The 23,666-nt window shown below is 40.2% G+C and overlaps 1 protein-coding gene across 3 annotated transcripts in view; it reads right to left on the bottom strand.

Moving 5' to 3' along the window:
• The window catches only part of EIF2B3 (eukaryotic translation initiation factor 2B subunit gamma), a 144,899-nt gene that overhangs the window by 45,049 nt on the left and 76,184 nt on the right, over positions 1–23,666 (bottom strand). For all 3 annotated transcript variants that reach the window (XM_004442010.3, XM_087446061.1, XM_087446060.1), the window contains exon 6: positions 5,356–5,445. In XM_004442010.3, coding sequence (XP_004442067.1) covers positions 5,356–5,445 — 90 coding nt within the window. The remainder of the gene's footprint in view (positions 1–5,355; positions 5,446–23,666) is intronic.

Raw genomic sequence — 23,666 nt, 5'->3', positions numbered from 1 at the left:
ATATTGAAACAGCAAGTAAGTACCTTAGGTTATTGAATTCTGTTCAGTTTTAGTGATGGGTTTTGCCACTAAAGTTAATTTGAACCAGTGATATTAGTTTAGCCCAATAATCCTTCAATCCCTCCCTCCCATCCACTGCTGCTATAGCATCTTTCTAAGGCACAGCAGTCATGGCATTTTTGCCGTCTGAAGCGCCTTTTCCCCATTTATTAAGACTGGGGATCTCCAACTCATTTTTTTTCTCTTGTCTCATAATTTTCTCAAGGTTCCAGAGGACAGTGGCATATAAGACTTTGTATTTATCTTGGAATCCTCAGCCCCCAACAAAGTAATCAGAATATACTAGATATTTATTAAATATCTGTTGCTTTGAGTTTTACAAAAATTGTGGTAAGTCCAATTCATTCTTTAAAACTTTTTAAATCAATTTTTTTGAAATGTAATTTACATATAACAAAATACACCAACTTTATTTTATTTTATTTTTTAAGGATTTATTTATTTATTTATTTTTGTGAGGAAGATCAGCCCTGAACTAACATCCGTGCTAATCCTCCTCTTTTTGCTGAGGAAGACCAGCTCTGAGCTAACATCTATTGCCAATCCTCCTCCTTTTTTTCCCCAAAGCCCCAGTAGATAGTTGTATGTCATAGTTGCACATCCTTCTAGTTGCTGTTTGTGGGATGCCACCTCAGCATGGCCAGAGAAGCGGTGCGTCGGTGCGCGCCCGGGATCTGAACCTGGGCTGCCAGTAGCGGGGTGTCCGCATTTAACCACTAAGCCACGGGGCCGGCCCCCAATACACCTATTTTAAATGTACAGTTCAATGAGTTTTGTCTAATGTATACTACTGTAATCACTACCCCAAATCAAGATATAGAGCATTTCTATCATTGCCCTAAATTCCCTTGTGCTTCTATTATGCTATTATACTACTCTATTATATTCTAATATTACTCCTCACATTTTATTGTAATAATTTGTTTAACCCGTCCCTCTCTCCCTAAATTGTGAGCAACCTGAAGACGGAAACTCCATCTTTTTATCTTTACCGCCTAGCAACATAGTGCCTGACACACAGTAGGTGATCAATTAAAAGTTAATCTGAGGGCCGGCCCGGTGGCTTAGCGGTTAAGTGCACGCGCTCCGCTGCTGGCGGCCCGGGTTCGGATCCCGGGCGCGCACCGACGCACCGCTTCTCCGGCCATGCTGAGGCCGCGTCCCACATACAGCAACTAGAAGGATGTGCAGCTATGACATACAACTATCTGCTGGGGCTTTGGGGGAAAAAATAAAATAAATAAAATCTTTAAAAAAAAAAAAAAGTTAATCTGAGTTCTTACTATGCATCAACTACTGCTTTAAGCTCTTTACTACGTATTTTTTACAACCATATGGGTCAGGTACTATTATTATCCCAATTTTCAGATGAGGAAACTGAGGTACAGGAAGGTAGACACCTATCCAAGGTCACAGAGTTCATTACTAAACTTCCCTTGTCAATGAGAGTGCAGATATTCTTCTCTCTACAGCTTTCCCTATTGCTCTTCTACTTAGTCAACTGAAGAAATCCTCATCTCTTCTTTCACTACTGATGTACCAAATTACTTCTGCTATCCAAACTGTCACTACGTCTCCTTTTCTCCCACTCACCAAGCATATATTGAATGCCTTACCAATCCAGGTAGGTATCTAATCTCAAAGAAACTGGGTGGAAGACATTAACACATGAACAACTGAAAAAACACAGGGTGGAATACGTTAACTTTCATAGGTGAACGACTACAAAGCACTGCTAAAGCAGTTCTTTCTTGAAGTTGTTTCCCCTAGGTTTAATTTTTCCTTTTCATCCCTAAAGAAGTCATCATTTCATAACCAAATTATTATAAATGCCTTCTACTTACCTTGAAGGAGTCTCTTTCCCATCCAGAATGGTCTATGTTCCCCTGCCAGGCTGCATCATTGCTCATTCCATATGCAACTATTCTATTTAAAGATCTGTATGTAATTCCCTGCTCAGCTTTCAAGGCCTTCTACATGCTGCTCCCAATAACCTCTTCAATCCCATCTCCCACACTTGTGAGATAAGACCTCCACTATTCCAGCCAGGATAAAGAATCTTCCTTGAGTACCATTCTAATTTGTCTTGCTGTGCCTTTATACTTTGCCTAATATATTGAAATTTACCGATTTTTAATATAATGCCCTTAGTCCCAACAACTCTGAGAGGTGAAGGGTAGATGGGGGAGAAAAAAGAGATGAAGGTCTCTTTAAAAGATCTTGAGATGGGGAAGTAGTTTGAGCTGAGGCTCTGTATCACTCTCGATTACAGCAGGCTCTGGGAAAGGCCCATTTGGCAGATCTTCTGGCCAGGAGCCACAGAATCACCAAATTCAGGCTTGTTCTCAAGGCACATACCACTGCACTACACTTGCTAGGTGTGGGAACAGCTAAGTGGTGGTGGCCAAATGAGCTACAAAGGAGCTACAGCAGCCAGGATGAGGCTAGCTTTGGTGCAAAACTGCATATGCAGACACCAAAAGCTACAATCTTATTTTATATGATTAAGAAAGCATTGTTAGTTTTTTTTTTTAGGTGTGATAGTGGTATTGAGGTATTTGTTTAAAAGATAAAAAGATTAGAAAAAGAAGAACAAATGAAGCCCAAAATCAGTAGAAGGAAGGAAATAATAAAAATCAGAGTGGAAATAAATAAAATAGAGACTAAAAAGACAATAGAAAGATCAATGAAACTGAGAGCTGGTTCTTTGTAAAGATAAACAAAATTGACAAACCTTTAGCTAGACTCACTAAGAAAAAAAGAAAGAAGGCTCAAATAAACAAAATCAGAAACGAAAAAGGAAAAATTACAATGAATACCACAGAAATACAAAGGTATACAAAGTGATATACAAAGAGATATACACTGAAATATTTACAGATAATTACAACTGAAATAATTACAGATGAAATTATATCATAATGACTTGCTTCAAAATAATCTGGGGGGCCAGCCTGGTGGCATAGTGGTTAAGTTCGTGTACTCCACTTCAGTGGCCCAGGATTCGCGGGTTTGGATCCCGGGCTCGGACCTACACACTGCTCATCAAGTCATGCTGTGGCAGCATCCCATATGCAAAATAGAGGAAGACTGATACAGATGTTAGCTCAGGGACCATCTTCCTCAAGCAAAAAGAGGAAGATTGGCAACAGATGTTAGCTCAGGGCCAATCTTCCTCACCAAAAATAAAAATAAAATAAAATAAAATAATCTGGGGTTACAATGGGGAGGTGGGTGGTGGCATATATAAAAACAAGATTGGCCATGAATTGATAATTGTTGCAGCTGTGTGATGGATACATGGGAGTTCATTATATTACTTTCTCTACTTTTATATTTGTGTGAAATTTTCCATAGTAAATAGTTAAAAAAAAAATATCATGATCTCTAATACTATTGCATCCCTTCCCAGCCCATCAAGACCAGGGCCTATTTCACAGGGCTTCATTTTCATTTGGGAGTAAAAAATAAGCCTTTTAATGGCCAAGAGTTAACTTCATTTTTGGAATACAGATAGCCCAGACTGGTAACTGGAAAACAGGTCCTGGATCACTTTCTAATCTTGGCAGCAAGTTTCCTTGCTATCTAAAAAGCAAGGTCTCCACAATCCACTGTGGAACTTAGGTTCTAAGTTCCATGAGGGCAGGATCCACGTCTACTTGTTCACCATTGATCCCACAGTTGATCTAGCACAATGCCTGCCTCATAACAAGTGCTTAATAAGTACTCATTAATTGAATAAAAAAATAGAATAATAAGTCAGGGAGGAGCAGGGCAACAGTGTCCTGGAGAAGGAAAATAAAGAAACACTTGGTGAGGGCCGGCTCTGTGGCTTAGCGGTTAAGTGCGCGCGCTCTGATGCTGGCGACCCGGGGTTCGGATCCCGGGAGCGCCCCGAGGCACCACTTCTCCGTCCAACGCGAGGCCGAGTCCCACGTACAGCAACTAGAAGGATGTGAACCTATGACATACAACTATCTACTGGGGCTTTGGGGGGAAAAAACTGAATAAATAAAATCTTTAAAAAAAAAAAAAAAGAAACACTTGGTGGCATAGTGGTTAAGTTTCCGTACTCTGCTTTGGTGGCCTGGAAGTTCGGATCCTGGGCGCAGACCTACACCACTCATCAAGCCATGCTGTGGCAGCACCCCATATACAAAAAATAGAGGAAAATTGGCACAGATGTTAGCTCAGGGCCAATCTTCCTCACCAAAAAGAAAAAAAAAAAGAACCAACAATTCTTGGGAAAGCTTTCCAGGAGTCCAAATGATTCGTTTTACCATTGGCTCTACATGGGCCTTCCTAGGGGTTTAGCAGGTGTTGTGGTGAGTGAGGGTTAGGATGCTGCAAGAAATATCATACTGGGCACAGAGGAACAATTCCCGTTCCCCTTAACATTCCTGTATATATCCAAGTCTATCAGCCAAGGGCAGAGCTAGCATTTATACTCAGGTTCTCAGATTCCCTTCCCCAACTGGTCTGAGGGAACTTGCTGCTGCGGTACCAGCCTGCTTGCTTTCCAGTCCACCAGTGCTATTCAAGGCAGAAACTTATCCAGCAGCCATCAAGGAAGACTAGCTGCTCCTCTTCTTAACCATGCAGTTATTAAATCTTTTCCCACCTGTTCCTCTCAGGACTCAAGTTGCATATCCTATCAAAAATCCTTGGAATTAACCACAAAAGGAGGTTTTATCTCTGGAAACCCAAGTCCTGTGATCTGCCAGACACAGTCTCTGGGAAGTATTTAAGGCCCACAGTTCTGTTTTAAAAGCAAAATCAGAAGAAGTACCAAATTTTGTTTCTCTGCATTCATGAAAGTTCATTCAGTAAGGTGGACTTCTTTTCCAAAATTGGAGGGAAATTTGCTCTTCTTTTTTCCCTCCCCTTGGGTAAATCTCTGGCCCTTTGCTAAAAGAGCCCATCTGCAGGATAATTGCTTAGGGGAAGGACATCTGCTTGGAGACAAATAGCACTAGAGCTGGGGAGCTCACCCTTGGAGAAGGAAGTAAGAAGAGGCTAGAACTGTGTAGAAAGAGGCATCATAGGGTTACTGTTAGTTTTATAAAAATATTTTCCTGGTTTATTGTAACACAGGCCCCCAAAATACAAGCAGGAGACTCTGGTACAGACAAAATAACACTATGCTGAGAACATAATTTCATTTCTAAAACAAAGGTGAGAATCAATTGCATTATTTATACAAACTGGTTATCTAACATCATCAAGGTTTAAAACTAAGTCACAAGGTAGCTTGTTTAAGCACTGTGTGTCTGACTCTACCTCCCTCTTACTTACTTATTTTCCATTAGGAAGTCCACAACGTATTTTTTCAAGCAGTAGAGATGGGCGTCCACAAGGCCTGTGTGGAAACGTATTCTAGGGTGCCTGCAAAAAGAATGAGAGAGAAGGGGCTCACAATCAGGTAAAATGGGTTCTATCCTATTATTAGGTCATAGGCATTAGAAAGTTTATAAGGGTCAGAGCCATGCTGCCCCGACCCCACTCAGGGGACACCAAGATGGTGGATACCAGCTCTGATCCTATCACATAAAAGGTCTTCTCCTAGAGAAACCCTGTCTCACACTTTATGAAGCTTTTAGACTTTCAAAGACATTAAACAAAAATTGGTGAACCATCAAATCACTGATAAGCCACTTTCTTCTACTCTATCACAAACTCCTACCCACAATTCTTGTAACTAACATTTTCTTGCTTCTGTCCCAACTGCCCCACTTCCTGCAGGCCATACTTTAGCCATGCTTTCCTCCAGGATTTGGCATGTACAGTAGTCCCTCCTTATGTGCAGTTTCGCTTTAGGTTTTAGTTACCTGTGATCAACCGAGGTCTGAAAATATTCAATGGAAAATTCCAGAAATAAACAATTCATAAGTTTTAAATTGTGTGCCATTCTGAGTAGCGTGATGAAATCTCGTGCTGTCCCACTCCGTCTCCCCCAAAATGTGAACCATCCCTTTGTCTAGCACATCCACCCTGTATACTCTACCCGCCTATTAGTCACTTAGTAGGCATCTAGGTTATCAGATCGGCTTTCATGGTAGTGCAGTGCTTGTGTTCAAGTAACTCTTATTTTACTTAATAATGGCCCCAAAGCGCAAGAGTAGTGAGACTGGCAATTTGGAGATGCCAAAGAGAAGCCATAGAATGCTTCCTTTAAGTGAAAAGGTGAAAGTTCTCAAATTAATAAGAAAAAAAAAAATTGTATGCTGAGGTTGCTAAGATCTATGATAACTTTTATTACAGTGTATTGTTATAATTGTTCTATTTTATTATTAGTGTTGCTAATCTCTTACTGTGCCTAATTTATAAATTAAACTTTATCATAGGTATGTATGTATAGGAAAAAACATAGTATATGTAGGGTTCAGTACTGTCTGGGGTTTTAGGCATCCACTAGGAGTCTTGGAATGTATCCCCCGCAGATAAGGGGGGACTACTGTATTACTCCATTTTCATAGATGACGAAGTAAAATTCTATGAATATTCCCTAACTCCCTACTCATTTATTCATCAGGACTTTCCCCAGGTATACTTATTCCAGGAAACCTTCACTGACAACCCAAGTTTGTGCTCCCACAAGACTGGTGCCTACCTCTATCAGATAACTTATACAGAAAGTATCAGCCTATTTACTTGTCTCTCTCTCCCACTAGATTAAAAGTTCCCTGAGGGCAGAGATTTATCTTTATAGCCTTAGCACTGAGCATTGTACCTCACACAGAATAAATGTTTAATAAATAGCTGTTGAATAAACAACCAAATGAATAAATTAAGTCAAATTAAGGCATTTGCCTAGTTGCTGTCTATTGTAGTATGCCATTTTTGGTTTCAGTCTTAAGAAAAGCCATACTTATAATGTCCAAGGTCATTTTATTTAATAAAAACAGATAGCTGAGGGAGAGGAAGGGAAGAGTAGAGAGGAAAAATGAAGATTCCAATCGTCATCTTTCTTTTACTCGGTGTTACTTTGCTTTGACTGGCTTATAGTTTTTTTTGTGTGTGTGAGGAAGACCAGCCCTGAGCTAACATCCATGCCAATCCTCCTCTTTTTTGCTGAGGAAGACTGGCCCTGGGCTAACATGCATGCCCATCTTCCTCCACTTTATATGGGACGCCACCACAGCATGGCTTAACAAGCGGTGCGTCAGTGCGCACCCGGGATCCAAACCGGCGAACCCCGGGCCGCTGCAGCAGAGCGCACGTACTTAACCACTTGCGCCACCGGGCTGGCCCCTGGCTTATAGTTTTAAGGAAAATTATTCTCATGGCATCTACACATCCTAGAAATAATTTATCAAATAAGTTACAATGCACCACCCTGCGCTTCCACTCTTTTGGGAGAAGGAAGAACAAAATGTTTCCAAAAGAGCAACAGAGGAGTCAGACTTGGGATCCCACACCCATAACACACACATACACACACACACACACACACGTGTGCATGCCAATTAATGTATACAATAAGAATGAAGGAAAAAGTAGAAGGTACTTCCCAATCCTAACTTTCTGAGATTCTTGAGTTCTAAGAAATTCCTCAGGAAATATAATTTTGCAAATGTGAATGTGGTTACCTTGTGGTGCCAGGGTTTCTTCTGAAGTCCACATCCTGATAATTCTCTGCCTTGATCTAAGCAGTTTAGAAAGTTGCATTCTCTTGTTCAGTCCCTTGGTTTACAAATTCCTGGAATCATTCCACACACGCTACCTATATTATTTAATCCTCACAACTACCTCATGAGGTAGATACAGTACTCTCACTTTTATAGCTGAGGTCAACTTGTATTATACAACCAGGAACAGAATAACTTAAGAGTTTGAATAATCATCCTCTAATCTGTTATCAATCCCTAGCAGACATGGCACTAGCATTCATTTAGCATTTTATAGTTTATAAATGTTTTTTCAGCTTTTTACTCTCATAAAAGTAGGTAAAACAAAAAATTCTTCTATTTCTTTTTCTATGTTTTTTTTTGTGAGGAAGACTGGCCCTGGGCTAACATCCGTGCCCATCTTCCCCCACTTTATATGGGACGCCGCCACAGCCTGGCCTGACAAGCGATGCATTGGTGCGCGCCGCTTGTCTGGCCATGCTGAGGCCACGTCCCACATGCAGCAACTAGAAGGATGTGCAACTGTGACATGCAACTGTCTGCTGGGGCTTTGGGGAGGAAAAGGAGGAGGATTGGCAACAGATGTTAGCTCAGAGCCAGTCTTCCTCAGCAAAAAGAGGAGGATTGGCATGGATGTTAGCTCAGGGCTGATCTTCCTCACAAAAAAAAAAAAGAAAAAATGTTCCAAAAATTTTGCTGGTATACTCAAGTCTAGAGATTTAGCTACAAATCTGGAATACAACAAAGGAACAGAGATGGGCAACTCAGAGATATTTTTTCTTTCAGATTAAATTTGTAGTGAATGTAAATCTTGGGACTAGGAGACTAAATGGCATTTAACGTCCCCAAAAGGTGGTTTCCTTATTTCATTTTATTGTTTTTAAATGATATTAGATATAAGGATTGATATTTTAAAACAAAACAAAATAAAGAAAAAACTTCTTTTCAAAAGACGTACCAGTAAAATCTGAGTAACTGGCTGATTACTCTGGTCCAGGAAGATGTTTTGGATTTGTATAAAATAAAGTAAGGAGGGGCCAGCCTGGTGGCCTAGCGGTTAAGTGCACGTGCTCAGCTTTGGTGGCCTGGGGTTCCCGCGTTCAGATCCCGGGCGCGCACCGAAGCACCGCTTGTCAGGCCATGTTGTGGCGGCGTCCCATATACAGTGGAGGAAGATGGGCACGGATGTTAGCCCAGGGCCAATCTGTCTCAGAAAAAAGAGGAGGATTGGCATCGGATGTTAGCTCAGGGCTAATCTTCCTCACAAAAAAAATAAATAAATAAAATTAAGGAATCAGTAAATGGAAATAAATAAAACATTAATAATAAATAATTGTAATTATCAATAAGAAATAATTGTGATTTTGTTTTAACAAATAATTTAAAACAATTTGCCAACCATAAACAAGTCCATGCAATAAAAGATAATATATATGAAAAATTTGTGGGAATTTTTCCAATGATAAAATAAAAATAAAAGCTCAGAGAAATGGTGTAAAAAATTTAATCTTCAAAATCTATAAGATCTTTGAAAAACTCTCACAAGGTTTTTATTTTCTTCATCTAACAAGATGCTTAGATGTTTCATCTAAGCATAATTTTTTTTTATATATATACATTTTGTGTGTGTGTGTGTGTGTGTGTGAGGAAGATCAGCCCTGTGCTAACATCTGCCAATGCTCCTCTTTTTTTGCTGAGGAAGACTGGCCCTGGGCTAACATCCATGCCCATCTTCCTCTACTTTATATGGGATGCCGCCACAGCGTGGCTTACCAAGCAGTGCGTTGGTGCACGCCTGGGATCCGAACCGGGGAACCCCAGGCTGCCGCAGTGGAGCGCGCGCACTCAACTGCTTGCGCCACGGGGCCAGCCCCAACATAAGCATAATTTTAAAAATGCTTTAAAAAAGATCTATTATATTGGGCTGGCCCCATGGCTTAGCGGTTAAGTGCGCGCGCTCCGCTACTGGCGGCCCCGGTTGGGATCCCAGGCGCGCACCGATGCTGAGGCCGTGTCCCACACACAGCAACTAGAAGGATGTGCAACTATGACATACAGCTATCTACTGGGGCTTTGGGGGAAAAAATACATAAATAAATAAATAAAAAGATCTATTATAAAAAAAGAAAAATGGAGTGGAGAAGAAAAGATCTCAGAAAAGTTGAACAGACAATGGACAAAGATACAAAAGTCTAGGAAACCAAGGACAAGATAAGCCATCAAGAACATAAAGAATATCTTTGGGTTATTTTCATAGACCTATTTTTAAAAGAGTGAGTCATAGATTTTAGAATTTGAATTTGTAATGTTTAAAATTTTGAGGGAAATACAGCATGTTTTTATGATCTTAAAAACAGGAATACCAGTTTTTAAAGGAAGGAACAAAACCAACAGGTGAAATACTTATAACAATTATTAATAATATTATTTTAGAAAAAACAAGGAATGTATACATGAAATAAATACTGGGAAAGATGCAAGGATTAGGCATTTACTGTTTAGCCACAAAGATCAACAGCTTTTTTGTGTGTGTGTGTGTGAGGAAGATCAGCCCTGAGCTAACATCCATGCTAATCCTCCTCATTTTTTGCTGAGGAAGACTGGCTCTGAGCTAACGTCTATTGCCAATCCTCCTCCTTTTTTTTTTTTCCCCAAAGCCCCAGTAGATAGTTGTATGTCATAGCTGCACTTCCTTCTAGTTGCTTATGTGGGATGCGGTCTCAGCATGGCCGGAGAAGCGGTGCGTCGGTGCGCGCCCAGGATCCAAACCCGGGCCGCCAGTAGCAGAGCGCGCGCACTTAACCACTAAGCCATGGGGCCAGCCCAAGATCAACAGCTTTTAAAGCATCTTCATGCAAGTCCTTAGCCTGTTTGTATAATGGAGTATCTACACCTGTCCTCAGTGTGCCAGACAGAGCTCTTGCTTTGGTAGTCCTCACAACCAACGGCATGTGAGCATTCATGCCTGTATACTGCATTCTCAGAGTTCCAGTGAAGACTTCGTTCTGAGGTCAGCTGGGTCAGACTTCTCAGGTGGCATGATACTTATCTGTCAGGCATTAGCCCTACTGCCTCACTTCCCTCTGTGAGTTCAGAATTTCTGTTGTCAATTTCACCTTATCCAAAGTCCTCTCTAAATTCTTTAATTTACCTCCTTTATGGAATATCTGACTGCCAAGGTTCCTTTGACTTCTGTCTTTGCAGTCTGGCTATGGGTGAAGTGAGGTAGGTGCAGGGCTATTGGCCCCAATGAGTCCCACTTTGCTCTGGAGAGGCAGCTATCTATCGTATTTCTCACTTTCCTCCGCCCCTCTCATTTTGGCTTCTAGGTCTTTTGTCTACTCTTTCATCCTGCCTCCCCATATCCTGGGCATTCATTTCCAGGATCAGTGTGAGTCTACCTCCCCAGGAATTCTTCCTTCGCCATCCATTTTAACTCATACTGAAAGAGATGTCTCCTAGAATAGTACTAGGAAAGATGGCATAGATTATGCACTTGTGATTTTATTCTCATTGTTCTTTACCAAATGCACATAATGCAATCTAATGAGAAAGAGAAAATTCCTTCTGAAAAAATGATTTCTGGGAATTAATACACTTAGGAATCTACCACTGCAAGCATGCATTCTACATTTACTAATGGCCTAGCGATGGTAACAGGCATGGTGCTAGATAGAGATGAACAAGACAGACCGGGTCTCTGCCACCATGTAGCTAATAGTCTATCAAGGGAAGCAATTTCCTTTTTTTTTTTTTTTTTTCAGACTTTATTTATTTATTTTGTGAGGAAGATCAGCCCTGAGCTAACATCCATGCTAATCCTCCTCTTTTTGCTGAGGAACACCGTCTCTGAGCTAACATCTATGAAGCAATTTCCTTTTAAAGATCCTCAAAGAGAATGTCCTGCTCATATCTCTTTCTTTCTTTTTTTAAAAAAAATTGTGGTAAAATATACGTAACATAAAATTTACCATTTTAACCATTTTCAAGTGTATAGTTAATTAAGTACATTCACATTGTAGTGCAACCATCACCAACATCTATCTCCAGAACTTTTTGATCTTCCCCAACTGAAACTCTGTATCCATTAAACACTAACTCCCCATTCTCTCTCCTCTAGCCCCTTGCAACCACCATTCTACTTTGTCTTTACGAATCTGACTACTCTAGGAACCTCAAGTAAGAGGAATCATATTTTTCCTTTTTGTGATCGCTTATTTCACTTAGCATAATGTCTTTAAGGTTCATCATGTGTAGCATGTGTCAAAATTTCCTTCCTTTTTAAGGCTTAATAATATTCCATTGTATGTATATACCACATTTTTCTTTTCTTTTCTTTTCTTTTCTTTTTGTGTGGTGAGGAAGATCAGCCCTGAGCTAACATCCGATGCCAATCCTCCTCTTTTTTTGCTGAGGAAGATTGGCCCTGGGCTAACATCAGTGCCCATCTTCCTCTACTTTATATGTGGGACTCCTGCCACAGCATGGCTTGATAAGCAGTGTGTAGGTCCACGCCTGGGGTTCGAACCTGCGAACCCTGGGCTGCCGAAGCAGAGCGTGCGAAGTTAACTACTATGATACTGGGCCTTAACAGCTTTATTGAAGTATAACATATACTATAAAATTCACCTATTTTAGGTATACAATTGAATGATTTTTAGAAAATTTACAACTATCACCACACTCAAGTTATAGAACATTTCTATCACCCAAATAAGATCTCACATGACTGTCTGCAACCAATCCCCTCTCACCTTCAGTTTCAGGCAATCACCAGTCTGCCTCCTGTCTCCATATGTTTGCTTTTCCCGTTTTTTTGATTATAGCCATTCTAGTGGGTGTGAAGTTATCTCATTGTGGTTTAAATTTGCATTTCCCTAATGACTAATGATGTTGAGAATCTTTTCATGTGCTTATTATCCATTTGTATATCTTCTTTGGTGAAAAGTCCATTAAAATATTTTGCCTAGGGCCGGCCCCGTGGCGGCCCAGGTTCGGATCCCAGGTGTGCACCGATGCACCACTTCTCTGGCCATGCTGAGGCTGTGTCCCACATACAGCAATTAGAAGGATGTGCAGCTATGACATACAACTATCTACTGGGGCTTTGGGGGAAAAAATAAATAAAAAATTTATTAAAAATATTTTGCCTATTTTGAAATTGGGTTGTTTGTCATCTTATTATTGAGTTCTTATCCGTTTATTTTCTTAATGGTATCCTTTGAGGTTTGAAGTGTTTAATTATGAAGAAATAAAATTGATCAATTCTTTTATGGATTATGTTTTTGGTGCTGTATCTAGGAACTCTTTGCTTAACCCAAGTTTATGAAGATTTTCTCCTATGTTTTCTTTGAAAACTTGTACAGTTTTAGCTCTTACATTAGGTCTGTAATCCATTTTCACTTTTGTGTATGGAGTGAGGTAAGGGTCTAAATTAATCTTTTTGCATGTGAATATCAAATTGTCCCAGCACCATTTATGTAAAAGACGATCCTTTGCTCACTGAGTTGACTTGACATCTCTAGTGAAATTCAACTGGCCATAAATGTAAAGGTTTATTTTTGGACTCTCAATTCTGTTCCACTGATCTATATGTCTGTCCTTATGCCAGTACCACACTGTCTTGATTACTATAGCTTTATATTAAGTTTGGAATTTGGGAAGTATAAGTTCTTCAACTTTTTTATTCTTTTTCAAAATTGTTTTGGTTATTCTAGGTCCTTTATACTTCCATATAACTTTCCAGATCAATATGTCAATTTCTACAAAAACTCTACTGGGATTCTGATAGGTTTGTGTTGAATTTATACATCAGTTTGGGGAGAAATGCCATGTTAACAATAGTTTTCCAACCCAGGAACATGGAATGTGTTTCTATATATTTAAATTTTATTTAATTCCTCTCAGCAATGTTTTGTAATTTTCAGTATATAAGTCTTGCTCTTCTTCTATTAATTTATTCCTAAGTATTGTATTCTTTTTGATGCTATTGTAAAAGGAATTATTTTCTTAAAATTTCATTTTTTGATTGTTCATTGCCAGTATATGGAAATATAATTGACTTTTGTATATAGATCTCGTATCCTGCAACCATGCTGAACTCTTATTAATTCTAGTAGTTTTGTGGATTCCTTGGGATTTTCTACATACAGGATCATGTTGTCTTATGATAAAGATAGTTTTACTTCTTCCTTTCCAATCTGGATGCCATTTATTTCTTTTTCCTGCCTGAATGAACTGGCTATAACCTCTAGTACAATATTGATTAGAAACAGCCAGAGAGGCCATCCTTGCCTGTTCCCATCTCAGGGAAAAACATTCAGGCTTTCACTATTAAACATGTTGTTATCTGTAAGTTTTTTGTAGATGCCCTTTATCAGCCTGAGGAAATTCCCTTCTATTCCTAGTTTGTTGGGAGTTTTTATCATGAATGGGTGGTGGATTTTTTTCAAATGTTTTTTCTCTGTCTATTGAGATAATCATGTGATTTTTATTTTTCATACTATTAATATGGTATATTACACTAATTGATTTTCAGATGTTAAACCAACCTTGCACCCCTGGGATAAATCTTAGTCATGGTATATAATTCCTTTTATATGTTGCTGGATTCAATTTGAGGATTTTTCCTCCTATATTCACAAAGGATATTGATCTTATGTTTTGTCTAGCTTTGGTATCAGTTATGCTGGCCTCACAGAATAAGTTGGGTAAGAGTTCCTGCCTCTTTCATTTTCTGAAAGACTTTGTGAAGGATTGTTATTCCTTCTTTAAATGTTTGATAGAATTTACTAAAGAAGCCATCTTCATATTTTGCAGCCTCAAAGCTATCTTTTCTTTGTTGAAAGATTTTTTTTTTTTTTTGTGAGGAAGATCAGCCCTGAGCTAACATCCATGCTAATCCTCCTCTTTTTGCTGAGGAAGACCGGCTCTGAGCTAACATCTATTGCCAATCCTCCTCCTTTTTTTTCCCCCCCAAAGCCCCAGTAGATAGCTGTACGAAGTAGTTGCACATCCTTCTAGTTGCTGTATGTGGGACGCGGCCTCAGCATGGCCGGAGAAGTGGTGTGTCAGTGTGCACCCGGAATCCGAACCCCGGGCCGGCAGTAGTGGAGCGCGTGCACTTAACCGCTAAGCCACTGGGCCGGCCCAAAGATTTTTAATTACTAATTTGATTTCATTACTTGTTATAGGTCTACTCAGATTTTCTATTTCTTCTTGAGTTAGTTGAGTGAGTCAGGATGTGGCACATGATCTTTGTAGCTCAGACTATACCACACTGATTAACACAAGGCTCTCCTATGCTCTCAACTCTCATCTGTTCTCAGTATATCACTATGTGTGTACTTCAACCCAACACTCTAACTGATTCTAGTTACTTATGGGAAGGAAGGAAGGGAACCAACATCTGTTGAATAGTTATTATGTGTCAGGCATTTTGCAATGTGCTTTCACATATACTAATCATAACATCTCTGTCTTCATTTTATAGATGAGGAAAACAGAGACTCAGAGAGGTTAAGTAACTTTTCTAGGTCACAGAGGTAGACAGTAGAAGAACTGGGATTGAAACTTAGGTATGTGTGACTCCAAAACTTTTCTACTACCTCACAGGTCTCTCAAGCAACTTCTTTCTTTTTTCCATATATAACCATAGGAGTTCTATACAGATGAAGCCCTGCTCTAAACAGCCTCATCTAAATTTGGGGCAAGGAAGGCAGAATACTTGGTTGGAATATTTTGTATTTGCTCCTTTGCTAAATATCCTATTCAGGAGTTTATTAGCCACTAGTACCATTCAAAAAGGAATTTGCTAAGGAATGGGGTTCTAAGCATTGACATAAGACAAGCCTAGAGGAATTCTTTATCATTCTGCTTCCAAGTTTCCTTATACATTCTTGGAGAGCAGGAAAGCTGATGTTAAGAAATGCTACCAGGCCGGCCCCGTGGCTTAGCGGTTAAGTGCGTGCGCTCCGCTGCTGGCGGCCCGGGTTCGGATCCCAGGCGCGCATTGACTCACGGCTTCTCTGGCCATGCTAAGGCCGCGTCCCACATACATCAACTAGAAGGATGTGCAACTATGACATACGACTATCTACTGGGGCTTTGGGGGAAATAAATAAATAAATAAAAATTAAAAAAAAAAAAAAAAAGAAATGCTACCAAAGTAACAGTTGCCTGCTTTGGGCAGATTACTTTTATTATATATTTATTTATTTTTAAAAATTATTTTATTGAGGTCATATTGGCTTACAACATTGTGTAAATTTCAGGTGTACATCATTATATATTAGTTTCTGTATAGACTGCATTGTGTTCACCATCAACAGTCTAGTTTTTATCTGTCACCATACGTATGTGGGAAGATTATTTTTAAATCACCAGGAGTTCAAGGACCAAGCTTTACATGTATTTCAGTATTTACTTACTCAAATTTTTTCCGACTATTAACAACTTGAAGTACTGTGTGTCAGGGACAAAGCTTTAAGATCTCTAGAGAAGCTGTAGGAAAGACTACCACACAGACACTAGTCTTCAGGATAATGCAGGACTGCAGACTCAAGATTTTTCTGAGCTTTGCTTTAATTCAAAGAAAACTGAACACACAACTATTTCAGTTGTACCACCAACATTGTCCCAAAAAAACATTTGTAGAACTATATGGTTATGGAATAAAAAAGCAGGTCAGAAAGGCAGCCCAGAAAGAAGGAAATATGTCCATGAAAGACAAAATAAATACTTAAAAAAAAAAGTAATTACTATGGTTAAAATTATACCATTTGCTCCCTAGTAGAATAAACTTAAGATTTTAAATGTCCAAAGCTCTTTTTTTTTTTTTTTGCTGAGGAAGATCGGCTCTGAGCTAACATCTATTGCCAATCCTCCTCCTTTTTTTCTTCCCCAAAGCCCCAGTAAATACTTGTTTGTCATAGTTGCACATCCTTCTAGTTGCTGTATGTGGGACGCGGCCTCAGCATGGCCGGAGAAGCAGTGCGTTGGTGCGCACCTGGGATCCGAACCCGGGCCACCAGTTAGCGGAGTGCGTGCACTTAACCGCTAAGCCACGGGGCTGGCCCTAAATGTCTAAAGCTCTTAATGACTCTAATAAAAGATCTGAGTCCCTCTGGTAATAACAAGATCTGTAATTCTCCCCAAAAGATCTCAAGGGATTCAGATCCTCATTTCCACAGAATGGGGGCAAAGGTTCCTCCCCAGAATCATGTGTGCAGGAGGAACTGAATAGTTTTTATTCTGCCTATTGCATAAGTTATAGCAAAGGCCAACTGGGATCTCTATTCTCTGACATGCTCATATTACAACACTCACTTCCTAGAAAAGTAGGAAAAGGCTGATAGGTAAAGAAACAGTTTATGGTAGGTGCATATTTAAAAATTGAAATTCATCTAGACAGCCCAAGAGGGCACACTATTAGACTTTCAGCACTGCTGTGAATGGGACCTCAAGAATTTCTAGCATAGTGGGAGAACTGGTGTGTATGCTGAGACAGAACACAGTGACCTAGTGAAGAAGGAAAGAAAGCCTTCACTAGCCTAAACTGAGTATGTCCTAACAGTTTATATGACTGCACAGAATGACTTTTTCAAAACCAGACTGAGTCCAAAATTTGGGGACAGGCGAATAGTAAGGAATGGGAACAGAATGAAGAAAACTCAGTTGAACAAAAACTCAAAATACAAAAGAAACTTGAACATATGCTTTTCTTTGCATAAATATGAATGCTAATGGGTGAAGGAAACGTCATGGATTGTTCCTGAATTCAGATGCCAGGGGAACTGGAGCTTGAAACTGATTCTTAAGAACCAGAAGTAACAATTCCAATGAGGATAAAAGCCTCCTATGATAACTTAGCCATCTTCAAGGGTTCAACGCAACAACATAAACAACCTGTCTCTCTATTTGAGACTGTCAGACAATCACCTTCTATTTTATTTGGCAATCTTAAACATGTTCCAGTAAAGAAGCATCTTCTCTCCCACTAGAAGAGTCAGAGCTAATTCCCTGCTGCGTAATCATTACAATTTAAAAGAAACTAGAGACCAAGATATGCTTGAAATAACCAAGATTGCTCAGAAGTAGAGGAAAGAGAAGGACCAATGAAGCACGGCTACTTACTAGCTTTCTATAATTCTAATGAGATCGATTTTGGGGCATGCACTTGTTGCATAACTACCTGGTAGTTGTTTTATAGGAAGGCACCTACCATACCACCCCAAATGCCTGATCTTGGCACTGCAGGTGGCAGGAATGACAGATTGTTGATCATTAGGAGGGCATGTGGAGTCACCAAACCAAAGGTCTGCCTATGCAGCAGAGTGGGCTATGGGACGATTGGTGCTTAGGCCTCTCCAAGAAGAGCAGGTATGTTGAAGTGAAAGCCCTGGACTCAAAGCAGCAGAGACTGCCTGAGCTGGAAGAGTTCTTAAGTTCTAAGTGCTGCTCCTCATTGTACTGACAGATAAACAAAGGAAATTATTTTAGTCCATGTCAAAAACAAATCACTTCACTCTTCTAGGAGACTGTCCCTAGCTTATATTCATTGAATATCTACTATATCAAGGGCACTTGGGATACAGAAATGAACAAAATGGACATGACTCCTGCATGAAGCTTACAGTGCAATGAAAAATAAATTATTGCAAGTGTGTAATGATGTAAAAGGCAAGCACAGAATGCTATAGAAGCATATAATGGGGGACCCAGACCAGGTCAGAAGATGAGGGGAAGCTTCTGTTTAAGTTTAGACCTGAAGGAAGAGCAGGAGCTAGCCAGGTGAAAGGGGTGGAGAAACTGAAATGGGCACTCTGGGCAGAGAAAATAGTAGATGCCAAGACCTTGAGGCAGATTGGTGAGTGTGAGGAACTAAAGATGCCCAGTACTGATAAAACACAGAAAACAAGACGGAGGGAGGCACAAGATGAGGCTGGAAAAGTTCTAGGCCATATTAAGGATTTTGGTCTTTATTCTAAAGGAAGTAGGTCTCAGGTTGTATATAGGCAAAGGTAAGAGGTATATAACACAGAATCATCGCCTATGTCTCTAGCATATTCAGTATCTCGAGACTAATGTATTGAGACCACTAATTGAGACAACTTGTGTTCTGTAGTATCATTGGCTTAATAGTGAGCTAAGTCACAGTTGCAAGGCAGCTTGGTGTAGTAAAAAGAGCCCTGGACTAAGAGTCAGGGTTCTTGCCACTAAATATGGCACAATCTTTCCTCATGCCAGTTTCCTTGTCATAAAACGGAGTATGGAGCTTCAAAGAGTTCCAGAGTTTCGTGGAGATGCTTTAGGAATTGCTAAAGGAAGGCTGAATCAGAAAAACCCTGTGTTCTATGTTTTATATCTTAGGTTTCTATATAAGATTTCACTTAAAGAAAAAGTTCCATTGCCCTAAGAGAAAATTGGAAAATTACTGCAATTTTTAATCTTAGGTAATATATTAATTAAAAACAAACATGGAAAAAAAAAAGTGAACCAAAATAAATTACTTTGAAAAGGAAAAAATAAAAATAACAAACATGGAGATGTACAATATTACCAACCTGTTGGAAACTTATTAGGATGATTAGAAATTACTCAAAGTGTGTCATATATGGTACATGTCATATATTAGGCACTCACTAAATGATAACAATTATTATTATTATCATGGGCGAAGTACCATGCTTGGTACCAGGGACAAAGAGTTGAAATAAACAGATGTTGCCCTTAGGAGCTCACAATGTAGTAGGGAAGACTACATGTTGAAAAACATTTTATAGTATAATGCGGTACACATAGCAATGTAGGGAGCTAGTACACAAAAGGATGCAATGATCTGTCGAAAGGAGCAGGCCCCCCCCTTTTTTTTCTTTGCTGAGGAAGATTCGCCCTGAGCTAATATCTGTTGCCAACTTTCTTCTATTTCATATGTGGGCCCCACAGCATGGCTGCTGACGAGTGGTGTAGGTCCGCACCCGGGAACTGAACCCAGGCTGCCGAAGAGAAGCATGCTGAACTTAACCACTAGGTCAGCAGGCCAGCCCCAGGAACAGGCTGAAGATAAGGTTTCACAGGTGTGGATGAAGCTGGAAGTAGTTCTGAATGATGAGGAGAAATCTGCTAGGCCGGTAAAGCAGGAAAAGGATATTTCAGATTGAGCGACCAGGTATACAAAGGCAAAGAGGTATGGAAAAAAAAAACAAACCCAGGATACAATGATAAAGGTTAAAGCTGGAGAGACAGCCAGAGGCCAGATCATGGACAGCCTTCTATGATGCTTAGATGTCATGTTAAAAAGTTTGTATTTTGTGTCTCAGGCGATGGAAAATCATGGAAAGTTACTGTTTTAAGGAAATACATATACATGGTATGCTGGCTTTGTATGTATTAACTTAGCTGAGCTGGAATGATGTTATGCAAAATTCTCTTCTCTGAATGGTTCTTTTTTTTTTTTTTTATAATTTTATTTATTTATTTTTTCCCCCAAAGCCCCAGCAGATAGTTGTACGTCATAGCTGCACATCCTTCTAGTTGCTGTATGTGGGACACGGCCTCAGCATGGCTGGAGAAGCGGTGCGTTGGTGCACGCCCGGGATCCGAACCCGGGCCACCAGCAGCGGAGCGTGCGCACTTAACCGCTAAGCCACGGGGCCGGCCCCTCTGAATGGTTCTGAGTTAGCAATGGCCACAAGAGATATTTTGTGTGACATTTAGAAGGCTGAAGTAAAGCTGCAGCCACATTTTTTACGCTCTGAAGGCTGATGGAGGGTGCCAAGTACTGTGGTAACTTGTGCATGTCACTGATTTGCTAGCTCACCTAGTAGGCACAGAACAGTACCCAGAGCTGCAGTTCTTCCAGAACCCGCCAGATATCCTCCTTCAGCTTCTCTTGAATTCTGAGCCAAGCACGATGTAGCTCGGTGATAAAGAATGCCAGCTTCTCCTGCAGATCACCCACAACTGTGAGGCTGAAGGTGGTTAAGAGACAGATGTGGGTACCAGGTTGTCCTTGTGGGTCTCTGTTCTTGCTCTTGTACAATCCAGCTTTCCTTTCCGACTGTTGGTCTGACTGATAGCGATTTCAAGCTCAAAACTAGACACAGAAGCAAAAGCATGCATACACTGTTCTACCAGCTTCCACAATTGCATAGTAAATTCTTTATTCTATATCACTTACGGTAGTCCTGCTTCTCTGATATAGAAATTGCCACCAGAAGTGGTCCTGGAAGAACAGAACCTTAAGGATGGGTTAGCTGAATTGGTTCTGTGTTATTGGAATTAGTTCTCTGATTTAGGTTTAAAGGGTTTTCAACTGATTGGATGACACCCACCCAGATTAACCAGGATAATTTCTCTTACTTAAAATCAAGATCATTGATATTAACCACATGTACAAAATACCTTTACAGTAACACCTAGCTTAGTGTTTGATTGAAAAACTGGGTACTAGAGGGGCCGGCCCCGTGGCTTAGCGGTTAAGTGCTCGCGCTCCACTACTGGTGGCCCGGGGTCGGATCTCGGGCGCACACCGACGCACTGCTTCTCCGGCCATGCTGAGGCTGCGTCCCACATACAGCAACTAGAAGGATGTGCAACTATGACATACAACTATCTACTGGGGCTTTGGGGGGAAAAAAAAATGAGGAGGATTGGCAATAGATGTTAGCTCAGAGCCGGTCTTCCTCAGTAAAAAGAGACAACGATTAGCATGGATGTTAGCTCAGGGCTGATCTTCCTCACACACACACACACAAAAAGAAAGAAAAACTGGGCACTAGAGCTTATCCGAATTACACATAAAAAAAACCATCACTTAGACTGATGAGAATTACACGTCTAACATTAATACAGGAGTCAGCAAAGCCTTCCTAGGCAGGATCACATTGCTTTCACCCACATTGCTTTCACCCTCCCTGCCATCCTAACCCAGAGTGCTGGAACCTGCTGAGGCCTAGAATGCCCCTCACCCTCCCCAAGAGGTACTCTAGACAGCAATCTGCAGAGCCCCATTGACAAAGAGCTCCTACTCAAAGACAAGCCCAGGAAAGAGAGCTGTCTCTCCCAAATTATTCTTCCAAGCTACCTATTCCACCATGTCTGAAAAATTCAATAAAAAACAGTTATCACCTTCTATAGAAACTGGGTAAAAATCGACATATTAATTTGCATTCCACTTGGTCTCACTGGCCCAGCTAATATAACATTTCACAGGTCGATCTTTCAGTCCTCAGTTCTCCCGGGAACACGAAGCAATATTCCTATTGTCCTCAGGTCCAGTTCCAAGCTGGTTGTGTAGATGGCCAGAGGCAAAGGCCCAGTGAAGGATCACTAAGAGGTTCATCCCTCTCAAAGCTTGGTTCCAGATCTTGCATAGTTATATCAAATTCAAAAGATATTACAAAACAACCTGCTCAGACACTCCCCATCCTTTGGAGTTCAACAGTTAGGTAAATAAATTTTTCCTGAGTGCTGGATATGTGCTAGGCACTGAACTGTATTAGGTATATAACATGAATGAAACATAGCTCTGACCTAGTAACCACTTTATTGTTTGTAAACCTCTAAAGACTTCCCTTTGCTAATATTAAACCTTTTCAAATTATACTCTATGCTTCAGAGAAACTGAATAACACAGTAACTTTTGCTTTCTTTTCTCTGTGCCTTTGCTCATGTGGTTCCTTCTGGAATGCCTGCCCCTACACATGCGCACCCACTACTCCCAATATGTTATAAATCCTTAAAGCTCCAGCCTCAAATATCATTTTCTCCATAAAATTTTCCCTGATTCTCCTAATCTAGTGAGATTTTTTTTCCTTTATAAATACTTAGAGAATTTCATCAGAAAAATACCTTCTAGTACTAATGTCCTATTCTACATTGTGTATATCGATCACCTCTTTCAGGGAAGGAGGATTCGAGACCTGATCATCACATCAGCACAGTGTCCAGGACAGTGTCTTACATGGCCGGCACTAAATAATACTTAGTGAATGTCCTAAAAGAGTATACATTCTAATAAGAGATACAGAGTCATCAGAAACAAATGTTGGGAGACTTCAGGAGGGTCCTGATGAGTTTGGGTATACTTCAGAATATTCCTGATTGGTCCAGAAGAGTTGGCAAGCTTAGGTGCACGGCAGGGAGTAGGAAGATAGGGGCAGGAATGAGGCAAACTACTAAATAGTTATCCTACTATAACAGTGATGCCTCCTGCAGTCAGGGTAGCAGCTATTATCTAGCTATGCTGAGGAGCTCTTTCTTTCAACCTAATTCCACATAGTAGCTTTAGAGAGAGAGGCTGGGCCCTTAGGAACTGCCTACCATGAAATATGGCTTGTATTACCATAAGACGTTCTCAGTTTTTCCCAAATTAAAATATCATTTTTCAAACCTTTCTTCTTCTTCTTCTAGTCCTAATCTCTCTCCTATCCTTCACAGCCAAATTTCTCAAAAGAATAGTCGAATAGTGCAATAGTCCACTAATATTCTTTAGTGTGTGATTGAACACATTGGACTATTCTATTATCATTTCACCATCTTCCACTCTACCCACTTCAATAAGGTCACTAATGATTTCCATTTTAGTAAAATATAATGATCATTTTAAAATTATCATCTCACCTGCCCTCACAGCCACATTCAACACTACTGCTACTTCCTCCCCCTGGCTTCTGTGACATTATGTTCTCTTGGTTTTCCTTTTCTCTTTCTCTCTCTGCTCTATGTTTCCTTTGGAAGTTCATGATCCTCTAGCTGGCCTACGCCTATTCCTAACCCTCTTTTCTTCTCATGCTATGCTCCCTTCCTAAGTGATTTCATCCATGTCCATGTCTTCAGTCACCATCCATATATCAATGATCACAAATTTTTATCTTAAGCATAGTCCTATTATCCTCTGAGCTCCAAGTACAAATATAAAACTTCCTTCTTTAAGACATTTTAACCTGGATATCTTAAAAGCACCTCAAATTCAGC

This window comes from Ceratotherium simum, chromosome 22 (genome assembly GCF_057802395.1).
Source record: "Ceratotherium simum simum isolate JZ-2026a chromosome 22, ASM5780239v1, whole genome shotgun sequence".
Classification (NCBI taxonomy): Eukaryota; Metazoa; Chordata; class Mammalia; order Perissodactyla; family Rhinocerotidae; genus Ceratotherium; species Ceratotherium simum.
This window is presented reverse-complemented; position numbering and strand designations above follow the sequence as displayed.